Source organism: Mchenga conophoros, linkage group LG2 (genome assembly GCF_057382185.1).
Source record: "Mchenga conophoros isolate Kocher_MC1m ecotype Shallow Benthic linkage group LG2, M_conophoros_male_GT1.1, whole genome shotgun sequence".
NCBI lineage: Eukaryota > Metazoa > Chordata > Actinopteri > Cichliformes > Cichlidae > Mchenga > Mchenga conophoros.
The window spans coordinates 24,083,520-24,097,043 of NC_140527.1; the positions used below are offsets into that span (position 1 = coordinate 24,083,520).

At 39.7% G+C, this 13,524-nt stretch overlaps 1 protein-coding gene across 3 annotated transcripts in view; it reads right to left on the reverse strand.

The window, feature by feature from the left end:
- Positions 1 to 1,935: 1,935 nt before the first annotated feature.
- stag2b (STAG2 cohesin complex component b) overlaps positions 1,936 to 13,524 on the reverse strand; it is a 28,267-nt gene continuing 16,678 nt past the window's right edge. For 2 of the 3 annotated variants that reach the window (XM_085289331.1, XM_085289339.1), the window contains exons 28-34: positions 10,312 to 10,440; positions 9,856 to 10,082; positions 8,630 to 8,852; positions 7,391 to 7,495; positions 7,180 to 7,309; positions 6,207 to 6,281; positions 1,936 to 3,892 (exon numbers count right to left, since the gene is read on the reverse strand). In XM_085289331.1, coding sequence (XP_085145457.1) covers positions 3,869 to 3,892; positions 6,207 to 6,281; positions 7,180 to 7,309; positions 7,391 to 7,495; positions 8,630 to 8,852; positions 9,856 to 10,082; positions 10,312 to 10,440 — 913 coding nt within the window. In that variant the 3' untranslated portion in view covers positions 1,936 to 3,868. The remainder of the gene's footprint in view (positions 3,893 to 6,206; positions 6,282 to 7,179; positions 7,310 to 7,390; positions 7,496 to 8,629; positions 8,853 to 9,855; positions 10,083 to 10,311; positions 10,441 to 13,524) is intronic. The other variant, XM_085289348.1, reaches the window with a different exon arrangement.

Consider the following 13,524-nt stretch of genomic DNA (forward strand, 5'->3'; position numbering starts at 1 on the left):
TGCTGTTCGGATCCTCTTAGATGAGTTTCCACAGTGAACTCACGTGTATGTGTAAATCAGAAGTCCTCCTTGACCCGCTGAGGTTTCAACACCAGCTGAACTGATAGTGTATGTTGAGGCCTTTGGGTTATCAGAAGTAAATACAGGCTCTAAGTCCATATGAGGCTGTGATTTAAAATCCGCAGCCCTGACCTCTGTACAGCTTTTAACCCCCAAGTCAGCCCAAGCAGATGCATTGCTGTGGGAAAAAGAAAAGGAAGTAAAAAAAAAAAAAACAGCTACAGAAAGAAAAGTATAGGGAAGATAATCGCTTTGGCACAGAAGCGTGAGATGTGGAAATAACTTTGACAATTGGTTTGACAACAGCTACACACCAATCCAAGATTCCTCTTTGGTCTCTTTCTGCATGAACACCACTAACAGCATGTTACAAAAAAAGGTTGACAGCTCAGATGACAATTACACAGGGCTGCAGAGGGAAGTGCTTCCCTTCGCAGTATTCTGATAGCCGACGTGTGACAAGCAGACGTAGTGATAGATGAGCCTCTTCATGTATTACAAGCTGGACATGAAGGGCGCTCACTGCCAGGTCCTATTCTGGTACGCCCGCAGTGATCTGAGCGCCTCTTTATTAATCATGCATTTAACACAGAAGTCTCAGTTGCTTTCATCCCTTTTTTTTCCTGCTACCACGCGTCCTCACTTTTATCAGAAGAGGAACACTGGCGCTCTTTGTCTCCACATGACAACTCTTGCTAAAAATGGGATGTTTTTGATAGTCAACACAAAGGTTGTGTGTAGCAAGATGTGTACATTCTGTTTGTCAGTAACTTAGAAGTGCAAGATATAAATCTATATGTATTATGAGTCAGAAAATGTACAGCAGTAAAGCCACTGTAGGGAGAGTGGAGGTCTGCCTTGAACCACACTGCCCCCATGTGGCATGAAAGGTAATACTTTTCCAGCGGTTACCTGTTGTTTACCTGACGTCCTGAAAAACTCAAACTCCCTCAGAAGTAATTCAAAATTTCAAGATTGTAAGTCAAAAATTTTCTCCAACTAGTAATTTTGTAATAACTCAAAATTTCAACATAGCTCTGCTTGCTCCAGAAACAAGCTTCCATAGAAGTGTGTTCAGTTAAACCCATTTCTAACTAAATTTAAATAATGTTCGCTGAACAATTACTTAACTGTAGTTTGTTTCAGTTGTATAAATTAACTCAAGGAATCAAAAGCCTTTTCAAGGATTCTGTTTAAATACAACGGTTTTTATCCGCACTAGAATGTTACGGCTTTAAAAATTAATGCAGTTTAACGGTATACCTCCTAGCCATACTTTAGTCAAATTTACATTTTATTTACATCCGCCATCCACTGAAATTTACATTGTTTGTTCAACAACTCTGTGTTTACCTGTAGTATAATTTGCTTTAACAGTTACTAGCTTGCTAACGGTTTGCCTCCGAGCCATACTTTAGGCTAAATTTACATCTAGACATAAACACTGTTGTTAATTATGTATATCCGTAGTGTTTCTCTGCTTTATATGTTAAAACCCAATTCAAAAACTTAACCGCTAGCTACACTTTTCGTTCAATTAATATTTTATTTATGTGAATTTCCATTTCCTACCTACATCGTTAGTATGAAAGCTAACTATTATCCATATTCTAGTGTTAAGGATAATCGGATTTTCGTTTTTAGATTTACACACTTTGCCTTTTTTTTTAAAACTTTATATTAATCAACTGTTAACATGTTGAGGTGCACTTGATACTGTATACGTTTCAGCCTCCTCCACCTTTGGAATCACCAAACCACACCATATTTAGGCTTTGCAAAGAGAACATAAGAAGTCTACTGTGCAGCCCGATTAGTCATAGCTCCATTAGTTGCAGTTTGTTTCTTGTGGTCAAAAGTAAAAAGTACCACAGATGAAATGTGTTGATTTTTATTCAAAAGTTACTGTCTCCAGACAAGTACAAATCAGAAAACAGAGTGACTGAAAGAGGATGGGATAATAGACAACAACTCAGAGTGTAGGCAAGAGTGCTGACAAAATAAAACACAGACATGGCCAAAATGAAGGAAAGAAATAAAATTTTGTATATATACACATGATCTAATAAGAATTTATACCGATGTAGTGGTAAGTAACAAACAATAAACAGTACTTTTTTCCTTAAAAGAATTTTTCTTTTTTACTTACATAAAATAATTAGGCAAAACACATATAGGCTGTTTATCTACTTTATCACATTACATCTGACCACCTCATATTTCATGTTCTAAGAAGCCAATTATCCACCTTTAAACATGACTGATCCTCTGACATGGAAGATTACTGTGAGAAAATGTGACCTCCACAAGCATGTTTAAGGCTTAAGCATGGAATGACTACAAAATAAAAACCTCAGTAGACAAAACATTTCATTAAAACTTGTGTGTGACAAATACATGTCAAAATCTAAGCTTTGTCTAGCTGCCACAGCGCTGCTGAATAACTTTCATCTTCAGTATTGGCTGAATGACTACCTTACAGTTTTAACATTTGAAATCTAGAAGTATTTTGTGACCGGACTCTTTTTTTTAAATGTTGAGAAAACCTTAAAGCTGAATTTCACAAGTCTTTTCATTAGTTTTATCCAAACTAATTTACATGTAGGAAAAAAGGTAGAAACCCGAAGACATTATCAAGACAAAGAAAAAATAAAAATAAAAGAACAAAACATAAAAATACAAATTTAAAAATCTTCCTTGATGCATGGCTTTACATGCTTTCATTTTTTTTAGGTTTTACTTACACATTTCTCACTTTGTGACTGAAGGTTGAAAAGTTGAAAATAAGAAAATAATAAACCAAAAGCACATATATAAAATCAGCACCGATTCATATATAACTTTTATTTAAAATGTAGAGATACCCATTTCAACATTATGCTGCTGGATTTTAAAGAGAAAAAAGGTGATTTTCTTTGACCGAGCCGTTATCCCCCAGAGCCCACACAGTGGTACTACTGGGATTAAAAAAGAAGAAGGGGAAAAAAAGCTCATTTTGAGGGGGAAAGGTGTACATATGTATCTGGTAAGATGGTGATTAAGGAGTGATCCAAATCTTGGGCTAAGCTCTGGGACTTACAGCGTGGAGCATTCAGTGGACTCTATAGGAATCTTCACAGCATAAAGGGATCTTAACTGATTCTACATGACATCTTAACCATCTTAACCACCAGTGGTTATTAGGACCTCAACTCAGGGCCAACAACAGGAAGAAGAAACAGACAAAAGGGAGAAAGGGGGGAAGAAAAAAAAAAAAAAAAAAAAAAAAAAAAAAAAACCACAGAAACATAAAGACCTCCATCCACTTGGCTAACACAGTACAAGCAAGCTACTACAGTCCGTTTATAAATTACTACTTCACACCTGGTAACTTACTACAATTGTAAAAAGGGTTAGACATAAACAAAAATGTTTCTTAAGTTAAACACACCATTTCATCCCCATTAAAAAAAAAGAAAGAGAAAAAAAAAAAAGGAAAACAAAAAGCTATTACTGATTTTTCTTCAGACATGTCTCATCTCTAATAGGTTTGGAAGTGGCCTGTTACGCTATTTCTGAACAGGAAGAGCTTACCCAAGATTATAAAAGTAAATATTTGAAACAAAGTCCTCTCTGAGCAAGCAACACTGAGTGTGGGTTGTCATTGGTCCACGTAAAGTACAAGCCAGATTTTTTTCTTTCCTTTTTTTTTTTTTTTTCATTTTTGCCTTTTCTTACAGAAAACACTTCTGTTTTCACTTCTAAAATTCTCTTTAAATACAAAGCGCCTCTTCTCTCATCCCAGCGTCAAAATCATCTGGATATTAGCTTAAAACATGGACACCCCAAGCATCTGGAAGAAACAAACAGAACATTAATACAGACTTCACACTGCACTCTCATGGATGTTTACATGATTGAATGTCCATCTACATCAGTAATGATTAAAGTCTGACAGAACATGATCGTTTTCAACCAGTTTCCAAACTAAATTAACAGTTACTGAGAAATCCTGATCTTAATCAGGCTGGTTCTGAGCCGTGCAAAAAAAATTGGTAAAAGCCAAGTACATCGCAAATGGTTTATATCCTCAGAAAAACCTTAATGGAACAAGATTTGAAGTATTTAGCGCAGACAAAACTGCTCCAATCTGATGATTTAGTTTCATTTTTGTGATCAAAAAGGTTGTTAAAGATAACATAAACCAGTCACACAGGGCTCTACTTAGCCTTACATTGTTCTATAGGGAGTGCAGAATTATTAGGCAAGTTGTATTTTTGAGGAATAATTTTATTATTGAACAACAACCATGTTCTCAATGAACCCAAAAAACTCATTAATATCAAAGCTGAATGTTTTTGGAAGTAGTTTTTAGTTTTAGCTATTTTAGGGGGATATCTGTGTGTGCAGGTGACTATTACTGTGCATAATTATTAGGCAACTTAACAAAAAACTAATATATACCCATTTCAATTATTTATTTTTACCAGTGAAACCAATATAACATCTCCACATTCACAAATATACATTTCTGACATTCAAAAACAAAACAAAAACAAATCAGCGACCAATATAGCCACCTTTCTTTGCAAGGACACTCAAAAGCCTGCCATCCATGGATTCTGTCAGTGTTTTGATCTGTTCACCATCAACATTGCGTGCAGCAGCAACCACAGCCTCCCAGACACTGTTCAGAGAGGTGTACTGTTTTCCCTCCTTGTAAATCTCACATTTGATGATGGACCACAGGTTCTCAATGGGGTTCAGATCAGGTGAACAAGGAGGCCATGTCATTAGTTTTTCTTCTTTTATACCCTTTCTTGCCAGCCACGCTGTGGAGTACTTGGACGCGTGTGATGGAGCATTGTCCTGCATGAAAATCATGTTTTTCTTGAAGGATACAGACTTCTTCCTGTACCACTGCTTGAAGAAGGTGTCTTCCAGAAACTGGCAGTAGGACTGGGAGTTGAGCTTGACTCCATCCTCAACCCAAAAAGGCCCCACAAGCTCATCTTTGATGATACCAGCCCAAACCAGTACTCCACCTCCACCTTGCTGGCGTCTGAGTCGGACTGGAGCTCTCTGCCCTTTACCAATCCAGCCACGGGCCCATCCATCTGGCCCATCAAGACTCACTCTCATTTCATCAGTCCATAAAACCTTAGAAAAATCAGTCTTGAGATATTTCTTGGCCCAGTCTTGACGTTTCAGCTTGTGTGTCTTGTTCAGTGGTGGTCGTCTTTCAGCCTTTCTTACCTTGGCCATGTCTCTTGAGTATTGCACACCTTGTGCTTTTGGGCACTCCAGTGATGTCGCAGCTCTGAAATATGGCCAAACTGGTGGCAAGTGGCATCTTGGCAGCTGCACGCTTGACTTTTCTCAGTTCATGGGCAGTTATTTTGCGCCTTGGTTTTTCCACACGCTTCTTGCGACCCTGTTGACTATTTTGAATGAAACGCTTGATTGTTCGATGATCACGCTTCAGAAGCTTTGCAATTTTGAGACTGCTGCATCCCTCTGCAAGATATCTCACTATTTTTGACTTTTCTGAGCCTGTCAAGTCCTTCTTTTGACCCACCATGCCAAAGGAAAGGACGTTGCCTAATAATTATGCACACCTGATATAGGGTGTTGATGTCATTAGACCACACCCCTTCTCATTACAGAGATGCACATCACCTAATATGCTTAATTGGTAGTAGGCTTTCGAGCCTATACAGCTTGGAGTAAGACAACATGCATGAAGAGGATGATGTGGACAAAATACTCATTTGCCTAATAATTCTGCACTCCCTGTAGAAGAGGAGGAAAAAGAAAGAAAGAAAAAAAACCTTCCCAGAGGTTTTGTGACAGTCTGGAACAAGAATTTAAGGCTGGATATCCAGTCAGACATAAATAAAAATCATTTATACAAGCCTAATGGTTGCTCTGCTCACCAAAAAGAAATGTTGCACTTGGCTTAAGGTTAGTCAGCTCAGCCTGTCAAAATGCACAGCCTTATTCACAACCCAAATAAAACAGGCTAGCAGCTGGTCTAGCTTAAAAAGGCAGGCAATTGCAATTTACTTCCCAACAGTTGTGTCGCTTCACATGTAACAGACGTCAACAAACAAAATATAAGATTGTGAGCAGGATCAGTACAGGATCCTGATCTTGATGCTGCTTACCGATTCATCCATGATAGAAGGGTCAAAGTAATCGGGCTTGAGCTCAGACCTCTCACGGCGGTTCTTGGAGGGTGGCTATGAGATTTAAGAAACGGCATATTTAGTAGACTGTCAAACAACTACTCCCACCCACTGTTAGAACTTTACCCCCATATATTAAAAAAAAGGAGAGAGAAAAAAAAGCAGAGACTGCAGAAATCGACAGAACCAACATACAATACTTAAAAAAAACAAATAGGAGGTATGTAATTTCAGCATGTGTTTGGAACATTCAAGTAGAGTGAATTTAGAGAAACGAGGACAGTTGTACAGTCTTCTGGTTGATTCAACATGACATTTGGAGCCCATCTCATGGAATCCAGCTCCAGCATCCAAGAGGGGTATTAGCCTCGGATCAAATTTTGTTCTGGCTTTACACTCGGCATACATAAATCTGTGGTGTTGGCATAAATGATGAAAATAAATTTGTCTTTTTTGATCATGGTATACCAACAATTGCAATGTACTGGCAAGTACATACTTTAAAAAGAAGAAGAAAAAGACATATATTCTTCCCACAAGCAAACATTTCTCTTTAATGATTTCTGACTTGTGCTAGTTCTATTACAGGCAACATTCAAAACAAGGTGCCTGGTTACATCCTATGCTGGCAGTTTGTGCAATAAAAAACACTTACACAAATGCATCAGAATACATTCTGAACTTAGTTGTAAAAGGGTTAATTTTCTTTGTTAATCTCCAACTACCATCAAACTGAATCATTAAATGACAAAGAGACAATTTAGAAACAGATACTTGTGTAAAATGCTGATTTGCCTTCCAAGACCATTAACAAAAAACAAAAACCGACTTTAATTGTGATCTAGAGTTTCCTCTAGATCACAAGAAGACACAAGCTTGTATCACAGCGCTTTAGAGGACATCTTAATGTTTGTACACCAAGTACAAACTCATGAAAATGCATGTATCTCACCAGATCAATGTCCATGGTGTCAAAGTCCATGCCTTCATTGAGGTCATCCATACGGCCTTCTGATGACATCATCACATCCTCCACAATCGGCTCTTCGTCTTCTTCCATGAGCCCAGTGCCGCGACGACTGCTGAGCAAACCATTAAATAATTACTAAGTGTACCCAGTCTTCAGATTTACACATCGGCATACAGGTGTGCCTGTGACTTACATAGCATGCTGCAGATTGGTCCTGAGCTTGGCATAATTCATGGCTCTTTCTTGCTGGCGTGCCTCCTCTTGCTGTCTTTGAGCCAGCATCCACGTCACCTGGGAACTAAATATATGAGAGCACATTATTTAGCCATGTTTTGACCCACAACTGTCTGGTGTTTTTACTGGGGATACCATGAGGATACAACTTAGTTGCACACTGGCCCGATGCCTGTAAAAACTCAGGGTGGATAAATAAACTAGTCAGTCACTGTCCCAGCAGGACCAACACTTGGCAGGCTGTTAGGCACAACCATTTTGCTACCATTTGCCCTCCAAATTAATAGCATGCAAATGGGCAATTACACTGAACCCTGTCTTAATGTATTTTGGCTCATTCCAGTCCAAACCTTTTCTCAGAGAATAAGTGATGCTCTGGCCTGAATAATCGGCCTGGATATGAGCCTAGATGTATTTATAAAATGTTATAGTATGAAACATCGGGATAAGCTCAAATAACAGATAATTAATTAAAAGTAAATGGTCATTAAAGAGCTTTGAGATTATAGGGTCAACAAAGAAAGAAGAGGGAAAAAACGTTAATGTTGGACTGTGGGGTTTTTGAGTAATTGGAGATGCTAAAGGAAAGTAAGTGGTTACTGCTGTAGCTCCAGGCTACTTCCAGTTTTCTCAGCCTGTACTTTGAGAAGCTACAACTATTCACTACTCATCTTATATAATCTCAACTTAGTTAGAGGCACTATTCCAAATCCTGCTCACTAATATCATGTAGGCAGATTGATTAATTCAATTCTGAAGCTCAGACACCATTTTTCCTCATTGATCTGCCCATTCTCTGCTGATTAAGAGACACATAGCAAATCTGTAAAGACTCCTAATGTGTTTGTTCTTTTCCTAGAGATTTATCTAGGTAATAGGTCATTATCAAAACTGCCCTCATTATTGTGCATCAAAATGCTTCGCTAATAATTTCACACTGATATGTTACAGACCTAAGTAATGTGTTTGAGTCTTTGAACCTATGTGTGGTCTTGCCAACTCAAGTGTACTTGTATTTTATTACGCACTTATAAACAAAGTTTTCAGAGGTTTTGCATCTAAGGACAGTGAAGAATCAATAAGTCCTCTACAGTAAAAATGTTTTTATTTGAAAGAAGCAGCGTGTATTAGCCTGTAACGATTACTGTGCTGAACATGACAGCAATAGTGCAGCAATGAAAGACTGAGGCATGCATACTTGTAATCCATGGATGCCTGGTGGTGCTGGGGCGTCGGTTGATGGTGCTGCGGGTGTTGGTGGGGTTGCTGCTGGTCGTGAGGGAGGGGGTAGACCCCCATGAAGCTGTCATCACGTGCCCTCTTAGGGTCCCGCATGGCAGTGGAGGTGAGATGGGGAGATGGCATCATGACTGGAGTCTGCATGCTCTGCTGCCAGACTTCGCTGCTGCTGCTGCTCTCCTCTGCACGGGAAAAGCCAAAGAGTTTGTTTCAAACAACCACACACATTCTCGTTTTTATACATTTTGCATAAGTTAGCAATGCAAAGCTCTATTGTCCTGGCCATGCTGATTTTGAGGAGAATCAAAATTTAGGATTTTGTTTGGTTGCTATGGCAAAAGCAACACATTAACCCTTGCACCAGGGGCAGGGATTGCCACAGTTCACAGAAGAAGCATACAACTGAAATACAGTTCTGAGCATGTCTGTGTGTTTGGCACTCCAGGAACAGAAACCACCTGGAAAATTACACAACAATGAAAACGGTGGGCCGTCTCTCCCCAGCCTCCAGTGAGCCACAATACTCAGCCGTGTTGTCACATTGATAAAGGCTAGCATATCTACCTATTATTAACCGTTATTCTTGGCTTAATTTGTCCACAATATGAATTAGCATGGCATTCTGTTTAAGTGCTCTGGTGGCAACAGAGTAATGTTCTCTGGAGCTGTAAATTAAGCCATAACATCAGAAACATGAAGTATCACTTGTAAAGGACAAAACAAAAACAAACTTGATGGTGATTGTATGGAGCTTTTATGCTTTCTCATTTATTAGTTAGGGGCTTTAAAATAACCAAGAAGGCTTGGACTTTGCCTTGGGGCCGGTAAACTCTACTTTTCTTGAAATCAGAGCGATATCCTGTCATGAATAGTTCCGAAGCAAACATACACAAGAGAGGTTTTTTGACTGTTAAAGAGTACTTTGACTCCCTCCTAACATCTGCTGTTTAATCTCCTAACCCCACCCATGCAGGCTAGTGAGAAGACATCTGGGTTAATCTGGGCTCTGTGTTTGTAACATCGTGCCTGGCTGAGTTGTATGCATTTCTCCGATTTAATTCATGTTTATAGTTTATAGAAACCTGCTAGCTTTAATCTTTTTAAACCAAACTAAAAATCAATATATTTTTTCCACCTGCACTATAATTAAGCACTTTTATTTTAATATTCCTGAGTAAACAATACCTTCTGGCAACTTCCTCTTGGCTGCTGAAGTTCCAGCTGTAACAACAGGAGGCTTAGTCTTCTTGGAGCGAACGGAAGAGCCTCTGCTGGAGTAGCCACTCATCACAGACATGGTATCATCATCGCCCCCAGCCTGTAGGGAATTCCTGTAGGAGATGAGAGGAAGCCAGCAGTCCTCTCGCTGCAGCGCCATCTGGAACGTCATGAATCGCTCCAGGTACATGTGGCTGGGGAGAAGAGGGAGGTCATCTTGAGAAAATGAAATACGAAATACACAGGACAAACTTCACACGTGAAACCAGGTGCACATTCCAATTGGGGCATTCGAAGCTGCAAAAAAGCTGTCATGCATCAGAAACACCAGTTGCACCAGTTGTCACAAACACCTGTTCCACTGAGATACTGAAGCTTCCCATCCAAAAACAGAGGGGGGAGAAAAGAAGAAAATCAGCTTACACAGTCCTCTTGTCTTGTCTCATAAGCTTGGAGGAGAACTCGCTGAGGATGTCCAAGAAAGCCAGGTTGCGTGGGGGGCTTCCTTCTCCTTGGGGACTAGGCTCCTTAAATGCAAACTCAATACCATCCCTGAGAAAAGCACAGAGGCAGAGAGAAAAAGAAAGACCTGTGAGCAAGGATTAGCAACGTTTTGTGGACATTAAACAAAAAGCAGTTCATCTTAACTGTGTAGTAAAGGTGTGCATACGCACATCATTCATGATAATACCGGTATTTTTTGGTTTTGCCCCGGGTCAATAAATAAATATTATATCGCGATGGTGTAAAAACAAATCACCCTATTACACAGCGGATTACGCTAACGTCGATCATGCAGCATGAAGTTATTAAAGTTGTGAAAGTGACTGCAAACATGGCTAAAGCATCACCGCTGAAGATTTAATTCCCAAAAGAGCAGCTACTTGAGTGGTTTGGAAATATTTTGGATACAAACGAGCAGAAACAGAACAGACCACAATAATATGGAAGGAGTGCAAGATGCCTGTAATATCGAATGGGGGAAAGTACTTCTAAACTTACTTCACCATCTCAAGCATCAGCAGCCAAGTCTGTACCAGGATTGTCTGAAAGCCTGAGAGAAAACTCTGCAGCTAACACTACAAAACTAAAACAAAGTAAGCTCATTCAGCATAGCCTCACCGAGTCTCTAGCTAGTTGTACTCCGTATGATTTTAAAAAACAAACGCTGGAACTAGGGCTGTGCGATATGACCAATCACAAAAATTTCTGTAAATTATGTGAATCTCGGGCAGCTCGACTTGCGTGAAGTGTTTCCAGCTGCGCATCCTTTACCTGGAGTCGAGTGTTTTAACCGATGTATGAAACTATACATTTTTAAACATAAGTTGTAACGGCTGCCGTTTTCTTTGTATTTATTACACAGCGTGTTGCGGGGAAAAGCCTGTTCTAACTTTTTTAATTCTCATCTGTAAATAATCTGCTCTTTCACGTGATTCAGTTTATTTTGAAAAGTCTCAACAGGATCTTGAGCTTTTTTGTGAAAGGTTTATGTGGAACATATCACTCATTCCTACTGTCGTAAAATATCTGAGTTAAGAGCAGCAACCCTGTGCATATCCTTAGATGCTGAGGCTGGAATCACTGGGATTTTCAACATTTAGAGACCTTTCAAAATCAAAAGATAAAAAAAAATAATCTGCTTCAATAACTATTTGTATAATATGGTACCTACATAGAGCTTCACTAATTAGATTGTTAATTGCTCAAACAGCACACTCATTTGTTATTACAGGCTAGCGGTTTACCTTTCCTAAATGTAACAAACTGAGAATGGACCACTGAATATTTTAGGTTATCGGATTCTTAATCTAAAAACAAACTGTTGTGACTTGTTGGCCCCATATCAGATCAGTAGCTTAAGTGTGTTGAACACATACAGCATTTGATTCGTACCACTTAAGTAAAGCAAGTTGCAGTAGTCATGCCACAACTTTCAATAAATGAAAGTTGTGGCATGCCTACTTTAAAACAGTTTAAAGGGGTGGCTGTAGCTCAGGTGGCAGAGCAGGTCAACCACTAATCAGAAGGTCGGTGGTTCGATCTCAGGCTGCATGCCAAATATCCTTGGGCAAGATACTAACCCCATGTTTGCCTACTGGTGGTGGTCAGAGGGCCCGGTGGCGCCAGTGTCCGGCAGCCTTGCCTCTGTCAGTGCGCCCCAGGGCAGCTGTGGCTACAATGTAGCTTGCCATTGCCAGTGTGTGAATGTGTGTGTGAATGGGTGAATGACTGAATGCAGTGTAAAGCGCTTTGGGGTCCTTAGGGACTGAGTAAAGCGCTATACAAATGCAGGCCATTTACCATTTTAGTGTAATATTACTTTATATAAAATAAACCTGTGAAATACTAGAGAGAGCTGTCAGAATTACTACCTCTTTAGTACACATTTTAAAATATGACCTCATGACAAGTGTACTGGACCCAACTAGGCAGGCATATTGTAAGATTCTGGGTCTATAGCAACAATTAATGGGAACTACTTTTATACATTTATTTTTGTCTGTTTCAGTCCTCTTGCACTCTTCTCTCTGCACCATGGAACAAAAGAATTCAATTTCCAGTAATAACTTAAGTAGTTTTAGGCCTTCTTTCAGAACTCTTTGAATTGGAACAAATTTAATTAAAGCTGCAAGCAGCGTTATGAGGGCCCTCGCACCCCCGGCGTGTCGAGCCACGCCCAACACCTAAAACCAGCACGTCCGATCTGATGTCACATTGATGGAATTCATGCATTTAACCACCAGCTAACATTTCAACTCATTCATTCATGATTAGTTAGTCGTTCCACTAGGTGGCGCTCTAACCATTATGTACAAATGGCATAACAAACACTTCCGAGCTCGAGTCTCATCACACCTGAGACGTTTGGGAGAGATTGGACATTGTGTTTTTGAGTGACAGCAGATTACTGCTTTTTGGCGAGTGATTCAAACTCTAAGTGCCGCCATAACCACCCTGTTTCCCTGGACGTAAAAAGCTTCGCAATTTAACATCACAAAGGTCTTTAGATTCCACACACTGGAGATTGGTTCAATATGATGAAATCCCTTGGAGGAGTTCGTCAAAGAACGGTGCCTGGAAAGCGGGGAAAATGTCGCCAAAATTGCACATTAATTTTAAAATGGCTGACTTCCTGTTGGATTTGGGATATTGCTCCAGGAGACTTTTTTGTACATCTTGATATCTCCTATAAGCTTACCAGGTTTCAGACTCATACATAAAACACAGAGCTGGGGCTGATGTTTTGAAATTTTGTAGGGGGCGCTGTGGAGCCATTTTGCGCTATTCAATGAAAATGATCACATAACAACAAGGCCTTATGCACATTGGAGGTGTGCGCCAAATTTCAAGACTTTTTAAACTTTCCAAGCCCCTTAAAAGCCACTTCATTTTTCATGGTGAACAGCGTTGCCACCAGGGTGCGCCGTTCAGTTTAAAGTCACAATTTTCACACTGCAGCATCAAGAAGGACTGATGGTGATATTCACCGCTTTTGAGGTGGCCACAATGAACCTGTGAAAATCAGTACAACAAAGTGTAAGACATGACATTTCCTGTTCCCACTAGGTGGCGCTCTTCATATTCCTGACAATGGGCACATCAATCTGTTCAGGGTGGGTCTGACATCATGCC